General features: G+C 41.7%; 1 protein-coding gene across 2 annotated transcripts in view; it reads left to right on the top strand.

Annotated features, from left to right (window-relative positions):
* Nucleotides 1-19,061, top strand: part of EFCAB2 (EF-hand calcium binding domain 2) — a 129,608-nt gene that overhangs the window by 93,567 nt on the left and 16,980 nt on the right. Inside the window, exons 5-8 of one of the 2 annotated variants that reach the window (XM_061160213.1) lie at nucleotides 101-180; nucleotides 770-812; nucleotides 917-983; nucleotides 6,716-6,874. In XM_061160213.1, coding sequence (XP_061016196.1) covers nucleotides 101-180; nucleotides 770-812; nucleotides 917-983; nucleotides 6,716-6,831 — 306 coding nt within the window. In that variant the 3' untranslated portion in view covers nucleotides 6,832-6,874. Of the gene's footprint in view, nucleotides 1-100; nucleotides 181-769; nucleotides 813-916; nucleotides 984-6,715; nucleotides 6,875-19,061 lie in introns of those variants that run through there. The other variant, XM_061160212.1, reaches the window with a different exon arrangement.

Genomic DNA, 19,061 nt, shown 5'->3' with positions numbered 1-19,061 from the left:
TCATTATCAAATCCCCAGTATTTGGCACAGTGCTTGGAAAAAGCAGTTGCTCACTACATTTGCTGAATGAATAAGTGGCTGTTTTTTACTGACTGTTCAGGTAGAGGAAGAAGAACCCACTGGATACATTCGATTTGAAAAATTTCTACCAGTGATGACTGAAGTGCTACTGGAAAGAAGGTAAGAAAGTAAATACACTTGTTGAGGTAATGATTAGAACTGCATTAACTTCAAAACACTTGGCCTTTTCACTTTGTATGTTATACTCAGCCAACGTTTATCACAGACTAGCTTCCTCCTAGTTTTTCTCTATACTTCTGAACTGCCAGTTGGTATGTTCCCAGAAATATCCACCACTTCAGTATTAATCTAATAAGCAAAGTGTAATTAAAGGGCAAATAAGCTGCAAAAAGCATAAATCAACAACATCCTTATTAGTTTCTGTTTGAATTATCAATGATAAATAAGAATTAAACCTAATTATTTTTCTAGACAAAGTGTAGCATTAGCTTACCGTAGTTTGTTTACTATAGGAATTTTGTTCCCATAATGATGAAAAAAAGCTAACAGATAACATTTAACTAAGTATTCCTTGTGGGTATGGAGTACTTTCAACTATATTATCTAGAAATCCAAAAATATTTCAGTGAGGGATGAACTACTATCCTGTATGCTAGCAGCTTTATTTATTTATTTTTTAATGTGAGCATTTGTTATTTGGAGATTGAGCTAAATACTGTGATGTTTACTTCTTTTATTGCATAATTAGATATAGACCAATTCCGGAAGATATCCTTCTTCGAGCTTTTGAGGTTTGTAAGCTATAAATTTTACATATATTTATATTTACATGAAAAAATTCATCATGTGGAATTTTCACCAAAAAACAGAGGATCTGTCTTTTCCTTCCCCCTAGGTATTAGATTCAGCTAAACGTGGATTTCTTACTAAGGACGAACTGATAAAGTATATGACTGAAGAAGGTGAGAATGATTCATTACTTATAAATGAAAGTCGCTCAGTTGTGTCCTACTCTTTGCAACCCCATGGACTGTAGCCCACCAGGCTTCTCTGTCCTTGGAATTCTTCAGGCAAGAATGCTGGAGTAGGTTAGCATTCCCTTCTCCAGGGGATCTTCCCCACTCAAGGGTCAAACCCAGGTCTCCTACACTGCAGGCGGATTCTCACTGTGTGAGCCAGTAGGGAAGTCTTACTACTTGTAACAATGACTTATTTAAGTGATTAATAATTTTAAAACAATTATGCAAAAGTGCTAGAGGATACTTTAATCATTCCAGTTAAAAGAAGTTACTTAGTATTCTTATTACTTTGGTTTTGGAGTTTTGTGGTGGATAAGAGGACAAAGGATAAGTTAAGAGGGGATGGATTATTGCCTTATAGGATTTTGTAAAGTATAATGATACTTCTATAAATTGAAGTCATTTCATTCACTTAGAGTATTTCCAGAATAAAACCTATGTCACCAGGAAAACATGGACTATCAATCACTATAAATCAATGCTTGTTACTAGATTGAAGATTTCGACTGGAGTCTATAAAAATTATTTTTTTAAAAAATAAAAAAAAATAAAAAAGATTTATTTATATTACTGTTTCGGCTGTGGTGGGTCTTTGTTGCTGTGTGCAGGCTTTCTGTAGCTGCAGTCGGTGAGTAAGGGCCACGTCTCTAGTTGTGGTGCACAGGCTTCTCGTTGCGGTGGCTTCTCTCGTTGCAGGGCATAGACTCTAAGGAGCTACAGTAGTTGTGGACTCTAAGGGCTCAATAGTTGTGGCACAGGCGCTTGCAGCATGTTCTGCAGCACATGGCATCTTCCTGAACCAGGGATCAAATTGGTGTCCTTTGTATTACAAGGCAGATTCTTAACCACTGAACCACCAGGGAAGCCTCAAAATTCCTTTTTTAAAGAACTTTTCAGTTGGTAAAGTTAGGGGCAGTACAGCCTCAAATATATATATGAATTCCATAAAATTTTTCATTTTTTATGCTAATGATAGCATATATATTTGCTTTGCATTTAAACTGTACACACACACACACACACACACACACTTATACATATTACCTACACACCTATATAGGCCAACATATTTTCTTTAGGAATTCTCTCTGCTTAGGCTGATGTGTAAACTTGTTTTCCCTGAATGTCAGTAGCCTAATGGACATGCTCTTGAAAACTTTCTCATTGGTCACCTGCCCTCCTCCCATATAAAGTTAGAACTCTGTCTCTGTTCAGTTCACTAGTTCACAGATGAGTCCTGAGTAATTCAGAGTTGTCAATCAGTTGAGACAATCAGAAGTGCATGAAATTTTGAGTACAGAAGACTAAGACTGTGTCTCCATGTGCCACTGGTTTGATCATTTTGACTTGATCCACCATTAGGTGATAATACAGAGGGTGAGATCAATGAGAATGGCATGATCGTCATAGCTGCCACCCAAGAACCCATGACCCTCTTAAAATTATCTTAGGGATGAACTTTGATGGAAATGTGATGTTTCAAAGCATCAGCTTAGGGATTAAGCTAAGGGAAATAAATTCTAGGTTATAACAGGCAATATGAATTTAGTCAAAATGGCCAAATCATTACTGGGTTGTGCCTACTATGTGTAGGTAAGGGATGCAAGAACAGTGAGAGTAATAATACTAAAACCTGCTCCCTTTCTCAAGGATATTATAGTCTTACAGGATGGAATAAAACAATTCAAAATGTAAGATAGTAGGAAAAAGTGAGTATCAGAAGATCAGGGTGGTCTGGATCTGCCTGGAAACCTTGGTCTGGGAAGACTTAAAGAAAAAATAGGTTTCTAAAAATGATAGAATAATATGGGTGAGTTATCAGGAGAAGGGCTAAAATATTATGCATTATAGCACTCCCTTACATCATACATCTCAGCAAGTGCTTGTTAAATTAATGAATGAGTGAGGTAGAATGGATGAAGGAGCTTATGAGAGGAAGACATCGATTGATAAAGAGCATGAACAAAGACTGGGAGCATGATAAATGAGCATGATATTTTGGGAGACTGAGAAAACTCAGAGGGTCTTGTTGGCAAACAGTAGGAAATGAATCTAGGTAGATTAACTGGGACTAGATTGTGGAGGCTGAGGCTCAGGAGACTTTATCCTATGGGCAATGGAGAAGCGCTGCAGGGTTTTGAACAGGTGAGCTGCACAGTGCAAGAGGGATTGTGGGAAGGTTGACCTGGTGCTGGTAGGCTTGTGAGAAGAGCAAGAAAGAGGCTAGATTGGGGGAGACCAGTTAGGAGGCTGGTTCAGTATTTTGAAGGTATCCTAACAAAGGCTATATCTAGTAGTGGCTATGGGAATGGAAACAAGGGATTGATACAATAGTACTGCCTGCAGCAAGATCCACAGGTTATGTATGATGAGCAACCAAGTGCAGGGCACAAAGATGGGAGCTGAGTCAAAATAACAAGGCTTTGGCATGGGTAGTGGGTATTAGGGTAATGGTTCAGTTCAGTTCAGTTCAGTTGCTCAGTTGTGTCCAACTTTTTGCGACCCCGTGAATCGCAGCACGCCAGGCCTCCCTGTCCATCACCAACTCCCGGAGTTTACTCAAATTCATGCCCATTGAGTCGGTGATGCCATCCAGCCATCTCATCCTCTGTCGCCCCCTTCTCCTCCTGCCCCCAATCCCTCCCAGCATCAGGGTCTTTTCCAATGAGTCAACTCTTCACATGAGGGGTCCAAAGTACTGGAGTTTCAGCTTCAGCATCAGTCCTTCCAATGAACACCCAGGACTGATCTCCTTTAGGATGGATTGGTTGGATCTCCTTGCAGTCCAAGGGACTCTCAAGAGTCTTCTCCAACACCATAGTTCAAAAGCATCAATTTTTCGGTGCTCAGTTTCACAGTCCAACTCTCACATCCATACATGACCACTGGAAAAACCATAGCCTTGACTAGACGGACCTTTGTTGGCAAAGTAATGTCTCTGCTTTTTGATATGCTGTCTAGGTTGGTCATAACTTTCCTTCCAAGGAGTAAGCGTCTTTTAATTTCATGGCTGCAGTCACCATTTGCAGTGATTTTGGAGCCCCAAAAAATAAAGTCTGACACTGTTTCCACTGTCTCCCCATCTATTTCCCATGAAGTGATGGGACTAGATGCCATGATCTTAGTTTTCTGAATGTTAAGCTTTAAGCCAACTTTTTCACTCTCCTCTTTCACTTTCATCAAGAGGCTTTTTAGTTCCTCTTCACTCTCTGCCATAAAGGTGGTGTCATCAGCATATCTGAGGTTATTGATATTTCTTCCAGCAATCTTGATTCCAGCTTGTGCTTCTTCCAGCCCAGCGTTTCTCATGATGTACTCTGCATATAAGTTAAATAAGCAGGGTGACAATATACAGCCTTGACAATATACCTCAGGGTAATGGTACTCACTGAAATAGAGGAATCAGACCGCAGTGCATCCAGAGACAGTGCAGCTTTTCACAATATCCACAGAATATTAATCAGTTTGAGAATATGCATTCTCAATGCCCAGGATGTTACATGACGAACATAAGTCACATTGAATCAAGCTCCTACAGGATAGAAGTTTATGTGTGTCTAGGTATGTATATGGTGTCAAGTAGTATTTATTAGCAGGAAAGATATCAAAAGAACTTTTCTGAACTAACACATATTGCTGCCTATGTGCCAGGCAATGTTCTAAGTGCTATTCAAATAATAACAGTTCTAAAACTCATAACAAGCCTATGAACTGTGGTATTGGAGAAAACTCTTGAGAGTCCCTTGGACTGCAAGGAGATCAAACCAGTTAATCCTAAAGGAAATCAATCCTGAATATCATTGAAAGAACTGATGATGAAGCTGAAGCTCCAATAATTTGGCCACCTGAGGCAAAGAGCTGACTCATTAGAAAAGATCCTGATTCTGGGAAAGATTGAAGGCAGGAGGAGAAGGGGACGACAGAGGATGAGATGGTAATGGCATCACTGACTCAATGGACCTGAGTTCGAGCAAGCTCCGGGAGATGGTGAAGGACAAGGAAGCCTGGGATGCTGCAGCCTATGGGGTCACAAAGAGTCGGACACAACTCATCGACAGAACAATGACAAACCCATGAGACAGATAGTATTTTACAGACAGGAAAACAAACACAGAGAAGTTAGGGATTTGCCCCGGGTCTTAAAGCTAACGCAACAGTTGAGCATTTGGACCCAGGCAGTCTGGCTCCCAAGCTTGTGCTTTTAATGATTAAGCTATTTTCCTCCCATCCTTAATCAAATACTACTTGTTTCTTTCCTTGCTTGAGGAAGCAGTGACCACCTTCTGAATTTCACTGTGAATAAGGCCTTGTTCCAAGCGACCAAGTGTGGTCCCTAGATCTTGACTTGTTCTGCTGGCATGCAGAGCCAGTTCCTCCTGTTTTCTTCGTGTGCTGGTGTCCTCAGCTCTAAACGGGGATACACAGTTCTTACCTCTCATGAGGTGGTTCAGAGATTAACTTAATATCTGCGAAGCACTTTGATCAGCCTGGCAAACAGTGGTTCTTGATAAATATTTGTTGTCAGTGTTCTCATAAGGACGCGCATACCCATCAAAGTTCATTGGCAGTGGATTTAGTATTTACCAGTCAGGTTACATGAAAGATTAAGAATTTGTCTTTTTAGGCATTTTAGGCCTTCTTTCTTTCCTTAGGATGTAAACATGATTTCAGAAAAACACAAGCATGTTCCCATTGTTTGGTAATACTATCATCATTGTGATAAAAACCCCCGCTTGAATAATTTCTGTGTTAGTAACTGAATTCCACCTTAGAAGGCATGGTTTGTAGTAGCAGGTGACTTAAGCTTGTAAGGTAGGTAACTCTCAGGCCTTGGTAATTTATCTGCTTGGATTAATACTCTAGGAATAAGGTGACAATTTGGATGTTTCTGTATTTTGGTTTATAGAACAAAGTTCTGTCTTAAATAGATGACAGCCTTTCCAATGTTCTTCCTAAATTTGCTTTTCATCTTGGTGAAACCAGTATCCAAGATGGCCTTCAGTTGTTATCTGAACCCAACTAAAGCTCACAGATTTTCTATCCAACTTTTGGTTTCATTTGACAGTAGCACTGGGCCAAACTATAACAAAGAGGATTGGTTTGAAATGACTGGTGAATGGAATCTGTGGTCACTTGGTGCTCCTGAATCACTAAATCAACCTACCCTCGTTAGAGGATATTCATAGACATTCTTACAGTTTTAAACCATGTTATATGTTGTTCAGCCTTTTTGCATAGAAACCATTTAATCCTTTCTTCATATGCTTACTAAATATAATGATTAGACTTCCTATAAAACTATGACTTCAGGTTAGTCTTTTTAATTGCCTTTTTGGCAATTTTAGTGATTTTAATTTAAATAAATAGAAAAACTTATTTATGATGTTTTCATGTCCTCCTGCTATTTTGGCTGAAATGATTGATGCTAAAGGTTGCTTGAACTATGCTATCTGCAAGGTAAAATAACTCCAAAATTTGCCAGGCGTACGATAACAAACTCTTTGAACCTCTGGACTGTCATGATGTGCTGGCTTTATGGCCCCAGGGAGAGTAACTGGCAACACAATGTGGGATGGTGGGGCTCCATGGCAATTCAGTGGACTAGTGGAAAGAGAAAGGAAAAAAAAAAAATCAGATGATTGTAAATGATGAGTGTCCCTTCTTGTTCCTCCCAGGTGAGCCTTTTTCTCAGGAGGAAATGGAAGAAATGTTGTCTGCTGCAATTGATCCAGAATCGAATTCAATTAATTATAAGGACTACATAACAATGATGGTGATAGATGAGAATTAGACACTCTTAAGACTTGATTTCTAATTGAAAGTATAATTTTAAAGACTGCTCGTCCTTGTTAATTTCACATTTTATTTTATAACTCTACATATTGCTAATTAATGCCTTGTGACAACTATTTCAAGATATTTTGTTCTTTAAAGGTGATCATACAGTTTAAAATACAGATCTATTTAGCATGTCTAGCCTAATGGAATGACACATTACATTGCTAATTAAACACATTGCTTTTAAGCTATTCATAAAATATTTAACATTATCCATGGATTATTGTTAATGTTCTACAATAAAACCCAGGTTGCTTTCAAATTAATTAAGCTGATAAAAATGAAGACTGATTAGAAAGACCTAAAGTTTAGCATATGAAGATCTTGGGATGGGGCAGGATGACCACAAATTGAAAATCAGTAGTAATGTGATGACAGCTTATTTTTAAAACAACAAACCCTTCTTCAATCATAGTGGGGAAGAAAAGTCATTGAAATGGATATTAATAATTAATTTCGGGTGGGTGCCAATTTCAAATCTCACTTGAGATGATAGTCACTTAATGTATGTAAAAATTTAAATTGGCTGATCTAGCATGTTACCTGCCACTTATGGCATAGCTAAAGGAGTTGAGATGGTTGACCCTTGAGAAAAGAAGACTGATTGGAAACTGATAATGTGTGAAAGTGGCAGTTCTCTTGCGGTTTTTAGAATATTAGAATAGAGTCTAATCTCTGAATAGAATCTGAATTCTATTCAGGATACCTGTCATGAGAATATTATTCTGAATACTGAGTAAGAATATTGAGAAATTTTATGGTGTGTAAGAGGTACAAATGTTGAAAGAGCAGAATGATGTTATCTGAGTACAAAGAATCACAATGGAAAAGCAAAGGGGAAAGTCATCTTCCATAACCTGTATCATTCTTTCACACACACATATACACTGATCTTTATTTAAAGGTGCTTCACCACTACATGTGCGTGTGTGTGTATATATGTATGTATATATATATATACATATAGACATTTAATGTTGCTTGTGATTATTCCTCCTAGACATGCAGGGGGCTGCTACTCAAGAGACTATTTCTGTTTATTCATTCATGAAACCTTTACTGAGAATTATTAGATAATGTCGGACTTGCCTGGTGGCTCAGTGGTAAAGAATCCATCTGTCAGTGCAGGAGATGCAGGTTCAATCCCTGGGTTGGGAAGATCCCTTTGAGAAGGAAATGGCAACCCACTCCAGTATTCTTGGCTGGGAAATCCCATGGACAGAGGAGCCTGGCAGGCTATAGTCCTTGGGGTTGCAAAAGAGTCAGACACTAATTAGTGACTAAACAACAACATTAGATAATGTACTAGGAACTGGAGTTGCATGTGAATCAGTCCCTAACTGGTCAAGATTACAGTTTGGTGAGGGAGACCTGCAAGGCAGTCAGCAATCACATTTCAGACAGGGCATGTTCAGGGGATTGTGGAAGTGCTGAAGAGGGCAGCTGACTCAGCATGGAGTGGGGAACTTTCTCCGAGACAAAAGATTACTTTGAGTAGAGAAGGTTTTCTGGAACAAGTAACATCTCACTTCAAGATAAGTCTTTTACTAAGTGGGCAGCAGGACGCAGGGTATTTCAGAAGAGGAGCAGCAAGAACAAAAATAAAAAAAAATCCAGAGGTGTCATGAAACATGGAACAGTCTGGAAATTTAAAGTACTAATAGTTCAGTATGTTTGGAATGGAGGAGATCTGGGGACATGAGAGATGAAAGAGGGGTGGCAGTCAGGAGCTGTATCATTAAGGATATTGGGTTGCTGCTGCTAAGTCGCTTTAGTCGTGTCTGACTCTGTGCAACCCCATAGACGGCAGCCCACCAGGCTCCGCCATCCCTGGGATTCTCCAGGCAAGAACACTGGAGTGGATTGCCATTTCCTTCTCCAATGCATGAAAGTGAAAAGTGAAAGTGAAGTCGCTCAGTCGTGTCCGACTCTTTGCGATCTCATGGACTGCAGCCTACCAGATTCCTCCATCCATGGAATTTTCCAGGCAAGAGTACTGGAGTGGGTTGCCATTGCCTTCTTCAGATATTGGGTTAAGTATACAGTTAAGGTTTTAGTGTAAGAGTTTGAACTTTCTTTTGAAGATCATAGAGAAAGATCATTTGTAAGTAAGGAAAATAGACTTGAAGAGTGAGGACTAGAAGTAGGGAGACCAGATGGTAGCTCTTTGGTTGGTGGGAGGAGCGAGATTCGGAAAAGTCAAGCCTGAATGCCAGGTCTGTGGCTTGGACAATGGGTGAATTGTAGTGTCATTCATTCAGAAGGCCAAGAAGCCAGTTGGGGCTGGTAGGCAAAATGATGAGTTTGGCTCTGGACACCAGGGGATTGAGGAGCTAGTGAGATACCCAGGTGGAGACATTCAGTAATCAATTGGATCATTAGGAGGAAGAGCTGGGCAGAGACATGAATCTCTGAGTTCTCAGCTTTTAAATAGTAGTTCATGCCTTTGCAAGAAAAGAGAAGAGAGCCCCAGGGAAGCGTGGGGAACACCAGCATTTAAGAGAGGGCAGAGGAAGAGGATCCACAAGACACTGGGAATAAAAAATCAGAGAGGAGGGCCAGCAGGGCAGAAGCGTCATGAAGCCAAGGTAGGAGAGAAGCGCTCGGAGGTAACCAACCCTGTCAAATGTCAGGGAGAGGCGAGGTCAATTAAAGACGGAAAAAATGTCCGTCACAACAGAGTTCATTGGCAACCTCTGCTGGGGAAGACTGGGTGATGTGACAGGGGCAGAATCCAGTGGGTGGAGGAGCAGGGAGGGAGGAGCAGGAGGAAGGAGAGCACGGAGGACAGTTACGTGGCTGTGACAAGAAGGGGAGACGCAGGGCTGGAGAGAGCAGGCTGGGGAAGTTATTTTTGGAAGGTAGACACAAGCAGGCACATTTATTTTCAAAGGGCTAAGAGCTCGAGGAGAATGGTAAAATTTGGAAATATCTCTTGTGGGAAATGGGTGAAAGAATTGAGAAAGAGCCCATATAAAGATTTCAAGAAATGCGGGAGGATTTTCAGTAACTTGGGCCCAGGAGCAAAAATGATGGATCATTGTATTGATTCAGGATTAAGGTTTGTCATTGGGTTAGATGGAAGCAACTGAAGGTTTGGAGCCCACAAGGCATCTCTGAATTATCTTCTTTGAGCCCATTACCCTTTGTGACCCTGGTCATGACAGAGAAATACGGGCGGGTGGATCAGCCCCAGTCTCTCTATAAATTGGCTTCCCAGGTGTCTCAGTGATAAAGAACCCACCTACCAATGCAGGAGACCCCAGGAACGTGGGTTTGATCCCTGAGTCGGGAAGATGCCCTGGAGGTGGAAATGGCAACCCACTCCCATATTCTTGCCTGGAAAATTCTATAGACAGAGGAACTTGGTGGGCTGCAATTCATGGGATCGCAAAGAGTTGGACACGACAGCATGCAATCCACATGCATTCTTCATAAGTGGTAATGTCATATTCTCTTTTGGGGAAGGATGCTTCAGGATTGGGTACCCCCAAGTCTCACCTTCTAGAATACTTTCAGAAGATCTGACTGATGTCAAATTTCACACCCTGTCTCAAGGAAATTTTATCTCTTTAGTAATTAGAAGAGTTTTACGTATGATTCATTTTTCTATCTTTAGCATTAATTTGTTTTTTATAAGGCCGTGAAAAAGTGCAACAGGCTTCCCACAGAGATCTTATTTTATCTCCTAGTTGCAGAATAATTGTAGCATATTTGCAAAAGGAACAATTTACTTTATATTCTAACCATTTTGATTCATATTTTACCTCTTTCACTCATCTTAGCCCTCAACATCCAGTTGAAGTCACAATGGCATTTTCTTGGCAAGAAGAGAGCTCGGTCTCTTGTGTAGAAAATTTGCTTGCCCATGTGATTCCAGGCTTGTGCAGGGCCCACCATCTCGGGCCCTGTGGAAACCCAAGTCTGCTCTCAACCCCTCGGGGCTGGGGAAGCTCCATCACTCAGGGCTGGGGTGCAAGCCTGGCATCGGGAGATCCTCTTGCCCTGACCTCGGTTTTGCCTGTGACCTGCTCTGGGTCAGGCACTTCCCTTTTGTGCACCTATGTCTGGAAAATGAAGGGCCCCACTCTAGTTCTCCTTCCACCTTCCAAAAGCAGTGTAGATGGAGTCCCCTTCACATGTACCCAGTGTCCAAGTGTCAAATGGTAAGAGATGAAGAAGAATGTCCAAGACGCCAGGCTGGTTGGGATTTTCACTGGTAGGAATTTTCACTACCATTTCACTGGTAGGATTTTCACTCCATTTTTTTGTGGAATGGAGTGCATTTAGGGCTTTGTCTCCTTCCTTCCTTTCCCTTTTCTAACCGCTTCCAGTTAAGAAAGTTACCTTATTTATATAGCCAATTCCCTATAGAAGATCAGTGTTACTACATTGTCTCTTCTGGGCAGGTTAAGTAGGCAGAGAACCTCCTGGTCACATGTGCCTGCCTCGGGCCAGGTGTGACAGTCTCCTGGGCCTGCACCTACTGAAAGTATAGGTTACCAATCACCTGCTGAGAAGCACATGGGAGCGGGTACTTGTTAGAAATTTAAACTCCCAGGTCCCATTCCAGACCTCTAGAACAGACCCTCCAGAGGTACAGCCCAGGAACCCACATTTTCACAGACATCCTCAGGGGAGTCTCATGCATGCTAAAGTGTAAGAGCCACTGTCTGAGATAACGAAAGTGAGAATGCTTTAAAGGTTAGAGTGTGACAGAAATTATTATTATTTTAAAAAATATTTATTTATTTGGCTGCATCAGGTTTTTTTAAAAAAAAAAAAAAACTATTTAGCTGTTTTTGTCTGTGCCGAGTCTTTCTTGCTGTGGACGGGCTATCTCTAGTACCGGTACGCAGGCTTCTCATTGTGATGCCTTCTCTTGTTGCAGATCACTGACTCTAGGGCAGGTGGGCTCAGTAGTTGTGGCCTACGGGCTTCATTGCCCCATGGCATGTGGAATCTTCCTGGACCAGAGGTCAAACCTGTGTCCCCTGCATTGGCAGGCATATCCTTAACCACTGGACCATGAGGGAAGTCCAGAAATACAAATTTCAATCACTGAATGGCATCTAGTTGTTGGGATGTACCTTAACTGATTTAACTAATTTCTTTTTATTTATTTATTTATTTATTTTGATTGGAGGCTAATTTACTTTACATTATTGTGGTAGTTTTTGCCATACATTGACATGAATCGGCCTTCGGTGTACAGGTGTCCCACCATCCTGAACTCCCTCCCCACCACATCCCTCTGGGTTGTCCCAGTGCACCAACTTTGAGTTCCCGGCTTCATGCATCAAACTTGCACTGGTCATCTGTTTTACATATGGTAATATACATGTTTCAGTGCTATTCTCATATCTTCCCACCCTCGCCTTCTCCCACAGAGTCCAAAAGTCTTTTTTTTACATCTCTCTTTTGCTGTCTTGCATATAGGGTCATCATTACCATCTTTCTAAACTTCATATACAAGTGTTAATGTACTGTATTGGTCATTTCTCTTTCTGGCTTACTTCACCCTGCCTAGTAGGCTCTGGTTTCATCCACCTCATTAGAACTGAGTCAAATGTGTTCTTTTGTATAGCCGACTAATATTCCATTGTGTATTTCTTATTCCTGGTTATTTAAATAATTTTCAAATTTTCTCTGTTATAATAAATTGCTATATACCTCCTGGTAGTTAAATCTTTATTATTTGCTTAGAACATATTCCTTGAAGTGGAACTGTTGGATCAACTTTAAAGAGCTGGAGACCTTTTTAAAAGCCTATTGTTAATGTGTTTTCAGGCTATCTCAGAGGAAGATTGTTCTCATATCCCAAACCTCATCAGCATTTTTTTTGTTTTTAATTTTGCCAAACTGACAGGCAGAAAATAATCTGATTGATTTCTTGAAATTTGCATTCTGTTGATTACTTGAACTTTCTAAAAGTTCATGACCATGTATACTGAAGAATTCAATTGGATTAGCTCAAGGAGGCACCAAATTTGAACCTCACAGATTGTTTCCCATCAGATATAAGAACCCCTCTGGTTGCTATGAAATGGATCCCACGAAACACAGCACTATGGGCAGATCTGAATTTAAGAGGTACACTTTCATTCTGAACAATTATCGCTTGGAGAAGGTGATTAGTGAGAATGAGCCACTGTTGCACAGAACTGTTACAGGAGATGTCATAGACAGTCAAGCAAAAAAATAGGACCTGGGGAAATAAACATGCAAATGAGAAGTGAGGAATGATCATCAAGGCCAGAAGAAGAAGCCAACTGGCCATCTGCTCCACTACTAGCTTTTTGGGATGGGAACATGTTTCCCAGTGCAGTTCATTTGATCATTCAGTCAATATTTTTTGAATTCCCACTACATGCCAGACACTGTTCTGGGCACCAGAGGTGCCAAAATAAGTAGGAGACATAGTCCTTGTCCTTGAGAGATTTCATTCTTGTGGGAGACAAGTTTACAAACAAGTAATAGTTGTTCAGCAATGCTAGCAAAGTGCTTTGGTATCAGAGCAGAGAGCAGCCAGCTCTGCTGGTGGAACTGACAGAGAGCTTCCTAGAGGAAGTGATAGGATGAACCACAATGGTTTTTGTGTTCCTATTGGCAGTATTGCTGCAGTCCTTCATGGGAAAGAATGTTCTGGAATGAGGTGGCTTGAGGCTCATGCTAAAATAGAGTGATAGCATGGCTTAGGGAGGATAATAGGCCTGCTTTTGGATTACAGCTGTGCCAGGTACAGAACACGTGAGTGGGAAAAGTCATTTGATGTGTCTGTACCTCTTGCCCAGTATAAAATGGCGGTAATTGTATCTACCTTGTAGATACCCTAGTTGGGTTACCCTGAGCATTAAGGGCTACCTGCCTAGGACTTGATAAGTGGTATCTACCATTACAAAGCACTCAGCTGGTAAAGAATCTGCCTGCAGTTCAGGAGACCTGGGTTCAATCCCTGGGTCAGGAAGATCCCCTAGAGAAGGGAATGGCTATCCATTCCAGTATTCTTGCCTGGAGAATCCCATGGATAGAGGACCCTGGCAGGTTACAGTCCATGGGGTTGCACAGGGTCGGGACATGACAGAGCAACTAACACTTTCACTTCTTCACAAGGTTGCTTTGAGGATTAAGGGCTACCTGCCCAGGACTTGATAAGTGGTATCTACCATTACAAAGCACTCAGGAAATATCCTTTGAATGATGAATATAAATATTTCCCCTGTGTTCTCAATCTTTTAAAATTATATAACAAGGCTGGGTCCAGATACTTACAGGATTTCTGGGAACAAGAAAGTCTGTTGGGACTTACCTGGCAGACCAGTGGTTAAGACTGTGTGCTTCCACTAGGGGCTTGGAAAACTACTGGTACCAGAAGTGAGACCCATTGAAGAAAAGGTGGAGAGAAGGGTGGTTATGTGTAGCATGGGCTGCTGGAGGCTGGCAAGAGGGTGATTGCAAAAGAAGTCACATTCGTCTAAGATCCATAAAAATAGACATAAGGAGGGAGGGTAGGTTTGGGGATAACACAGAGTAAAAAGAGGCATGGGGCAGTAGACTGAACCTGCAGAGTCAGAAGACAATGACCAATTGGTTTCAAGTGCCTTTATGGGGACGTTAGAATTAAAAGGATGCTTGCTTTGATAGAGAAGGTGGGGACATTGTTGGGGTCCTTTAATGGACCGGAACCTTGTGGTACGGAGTTGACGATAAGAAAGTGAAAGAGAGAAAGAGGCTGATATCCCTTGGTTTACGCAGAGGATCAATAAAGTCCTTGACACAGGACTTGCATCGTTCACGAAGGCACCAGGCGCCCTCTCGAGGGGGTCTTAGAAGCCTGGGCAGAAAAGTGAGCACGACGGGTCTCCACGCTCCAGAGAGTCAGCCAGAAAAAGAGAGAGAGAGAGAGACAAAAAAGACCCAGGGACCTAAGCTCTGATGGAGCAAAGGTGCTTTAATGATTTTTCTATGAGTATATATAGGCTGTGGTACAAGAAACTTCTTTCGGGAATGATAGAGATCAGAAAACCAAATGTACAGCAACTGTTACCAAGGGAACAAGGGGTAATGTTAGTCACAAGGTCAGGAGACAATCTATATCTCAAGAAAGGGGAAGGAGATTAAGCTGTTTTGTCCTAAGGAGAATGTTTACTAAAGGAGACTCATGCTTGCCTCACACAATGACCTCAGTCCCTGGGAGCAGCGTGCTGTTCCACTTGAAGAGGGACAAAGGACTCATGAGAGACAGCACGTAGGAATCCTCCCGTCAAACATTCCCTGACAGGACATGAGAGAAGGGTCTATGAGTGGGGTGCAACCAAGTTCAGGTGGCTTTGGAACTATCTTTGCAAGGGACTGATCACCAGTTTGTGAAAGTGAAAGTTGCTCAGTGGTGTCTGACTCTTTGCAACCTCATGGACTATGCAGTCATGAAATTCTCCAGACCAGAATACTGGAGTGGGTAGCCTTTCCCTTCTCCCAGGGATCTTCCCAACCCAGGGATCCAACCCAGGTCTTTCGCATTGTGGGCAGATTTTTTTTTATCAGCTGAGCCACAAGGGAAGCCCAAGAATACTGGAGTGGGTAGTCTATCCATTCTCCAGCAGATCTTCCCAACCTAGGAATCAAACCGGGGTCTCCTGCATTGCAGGTGGGTTCTTTACCAATTGAGCTATCAGAGAAGCCTGATCACCAGTTTAGGTGATTAAAAAAAGGACTACCTGTCCTTTCACAAAGAAATTTCACAAGAAATTTCACAAAAAGAATGGAGTAAAGAGACCCCCATGTAGCAACTACCCATTAACATATAGCCAATCGTGCTTTATCTATCCCCCTCCACAGTTTTCCTGACCTCAACCTTCACCCATGCTGGATTATTTCAAAACAAATTCTGGGACATCACGTCTGTAAGGGCTTTGATAATATCTTTAACAGATAAGGATCTCCTCTTCTTTTTCCCATACAACCTGGAAACCATTTTCATAACAAAACACTTAACAATGATTCTTTAATAACATCTGATATACAAACATTACTCAAATTTCCACAATTGTTTCATAAATGACATCTTACTAGTGGTTTATTCCAATCAGGATCCAAACAAGGCCCATACATTGAGTTTGGTTGATGTGTCTTTTGGTCTCTAACACTCCTGTCCACTTTTGTTCTTGCCATTTATTTGTTGAGAACCCTGGCCATTGGTTCTGAATTGGTTCTATTCCGCACATTTTGGGTTTGTCTGATTGCACTTCTGTGGTGTTAAGTGACATGTCCCTCTCTTCCCAGTATTCTCTATAGACCCATTGTTTTATCTAGAGGCTTGATCAAGTTCAAGGTCAGTTTTGTTTTTGCTTTTTGTAAATCAGCTTCATTGAAGTAGGGCTTCCTTGTAGGAAATAGGGCTTCCCTCATAGCTCAGTTGGTAAAGAATCTGCTTATATCGCAGGATACCCAGGTTTGATCCCTGGGTTGGGAAGATCCCCTGGAGAAGGAAATGGCAACCCACTCCAGTATTCTTGCCTGGAGAATCCCATGGAAGAGGAGCCTGGCAGGCTACACAATCCATGGGGTCGCAAGAGCGGGACATGACTTAGCAACTAAACCACCACAAATCAGCTTCATTGAAGGTGGTGTATTTTTATTGCCTTCCCGCAGGTGTCATGTAATGTCTGTCGTCTCTCTTTTTGTCACTTGCTCAGGTTCAATTGATGTCAATGTAATCCAGCCAAAATAATGTTCCTCATCGACCTTTCCCTAATGCTTGCCTATAAACATGGTTTAGTAGGAGTTGGAAAATGTGATTTTTTAAAACTCCTATAATTCTTTTTTGCATATACATGCTGCAATTCCTTTATTTAGGATAATTTTCCTTCAAGGACCATTTGGCTTCTTTGAGATGCAGTTTGTACTAGCACGGATACAGCAGTTTGCTTCATTGTTTTAATTTTTCAAAAGTATTTCTTCATTTCTTTTAAAAACATGCACTTTATTTTTCTACCTGTGTGTATGACAGGTGGGGCTTGAAATTGCTTGTGCCCTTATCAGAAGTATAAGCCCCCATTTGGCACCTATGCCAGCCAAGGCTGCATTGGGTAACATTCTTCTTACCTTTTTATTTTCTGGCATTTACAGTGTTTGTATTAGCAGTTACATTGCTATTTCTGTCACAGTGAGTCTATCTTTTCTTGAGTGTAGGTGAAAGTGAAGTGTTTGGGTTTGACTTGATTTTATAAAGCTGTTGCAGGTTGATGAAACAGGTCTCAAACATCATAAGGTCACAGGGGAAACGGTGATTTAGAATAACAGCTTGTATAAATTATAATAGCACAGCAAGAATTCATAATAATTCTGAGTACAATTCTTCCCAACTAAACACATTAATCAACTAATACATACAATATATTTTGATATTTATCAATAATATATTTAAACTGTATGTGAAAATAATATATACTAAAAAGAAAATCACTCACACAACTCATACTTGCAAATTATCATTACTGTCATTCTTCCATTTTTAATTTGGTCTTTTGACAACACATATTGGTTACCACTGAGTTTGGAGTTGTAAACCAGGTAGAGATTCGAGTTAATTTCTGTAATAATCAGGATTAACCAGATAATTTAAAATTTCTCTAGTGATTAAGAATTCATATGCCTTAGGAAACAGAACTACTTCCAAACAGTGGTAACCTAACTCCAGAGAAAGACTGTATCTCTAATTCCCTGATGGACTTTCTCCTAATACATGGCTAAGATCCAGGGCTCTAGTCCCAAGAGCAATGAAGCACTGGTGAAGGTGAGTGGGCAGGGTCAGTTCTACCTACAGAGAGAAGTGGGCCCCATGGGCCTAAAAGGCACAGTCAGTAACTGAAAACCATTCTGGGAGGAAGGTGACCGGGGAGTCATTCCACCATGTCCACAAGCGGATATGGACACTGTGAGACCTATGAGGTGCCATGCAGGGAAGGTCAGCACAGGGGGTTTTATTGGCTTGAGGTATGTACAAGTTGCAGAAGTGGAGGTGGAGCCAAGAGTCAAGATGTGGAAAAAGAAATGTGTGTGCATTCAGGTAACAGACTTTATGGTGCCAAGTGGCCATCAAGCTGTTCCCCAGACTACGCTCTCTGAGACTGCACACCGCATCCCATCAGCAACCCCCTGATTAATCAACATGAAATCAAAGGCTGCTCCAGATCTATACAACTCTTCTTCAAGTTCCCACCCCACCCCTGGGCCTTCTGTTCTGATTGGAGGACCTGGCCTCTTATTTTACAGAAAACGTACACCCTTAGGCTTGCATCCTCTTCAGTCTCCTTCATCAAAGACCAAGTAGCACCTTTAAGATCCAGGGCCAGAAGGTGCAGCTGCCAGGCAGAGTGTCCTGGAGTGTCTGCTCTGTGGGTTTGGCCCCAGCTCCTGCCTCCACACTGCGCTCTCCTGGTTCTCAGGCCTTCCAGTTCTCTCTGCCCCTCCCCCCACTCCACAGGCTCCCCAGAGTGAAAAGTGAAAGTGTTAGTTGCTCAGACGTGTCGGACACTTTGTGACCCTCTGGGCTGTAGCCCTCCAGGGTCCTCTGTCCATGGGATTCTCCAGGAAAGAATACTGGAATGGGTAACCATTCTCTTCTCCAGCGGATCTTCCTGACTCAGAGATCAAACCTGGGTCTCCCCATTGCAGGCCGATTCTTTACCATCTGAGCCACCAGGGCAGCCCTCAGGCTCCCAAAGCATCCCTTTAATTCAGGATGCTCTCCATTAACACCCCGTGCCAGCCCAAGTTTCCCCTGTGTGAAATCAGTCAGTGTGCAGTCCTCTTAATATCTAAATTTACCTTTGTGTTCACGCATCCCAGCCTCCTAATCTCTGCTCTCAGACATCCCCACCCTCTTCAAAACCAGCTTCCTTCTGTGCAGTTGTCCCCACTCCCAGCTGCCTCTCTGCTGACCTTTCGCTGTCAAATATTCTCTTTATTCTTTTGTCTTTACCTTTATCCGTGTGTGTATTTCTCTCAGACCATAATCTTATTCAGGTCTACCCTGTCTTTTAAAAGACACTTTCCCTCATGTACACACAGCTCTGTGTAAGATGGATAACCAACAAGGACCCACTGTACAGCACGTGGAACTCTGCTCACTGTTACGTGGCAGCCTGGATGGGAGGGGAGTTGGAGAATGGATCCATGTAT

This window comes from Dama dama, chromosome 14 (assembly GCF_033118175.1).
Source record: "Dama dama isolate Ldn47 chromosome 14, ASM3311817v1, whole genome shotgun sequence".
Lineage (NCBI taxonomy): Eukaryota > Metazoa > Chordata > Mammalia > Artiodactyla > Cervidae > Dama > Dama dama.
The sequence above is the reverse complement of the archived record's forward strand: the minus strand, read 5'-3'. Positions and strand labels throughout refer to the sequence as shown.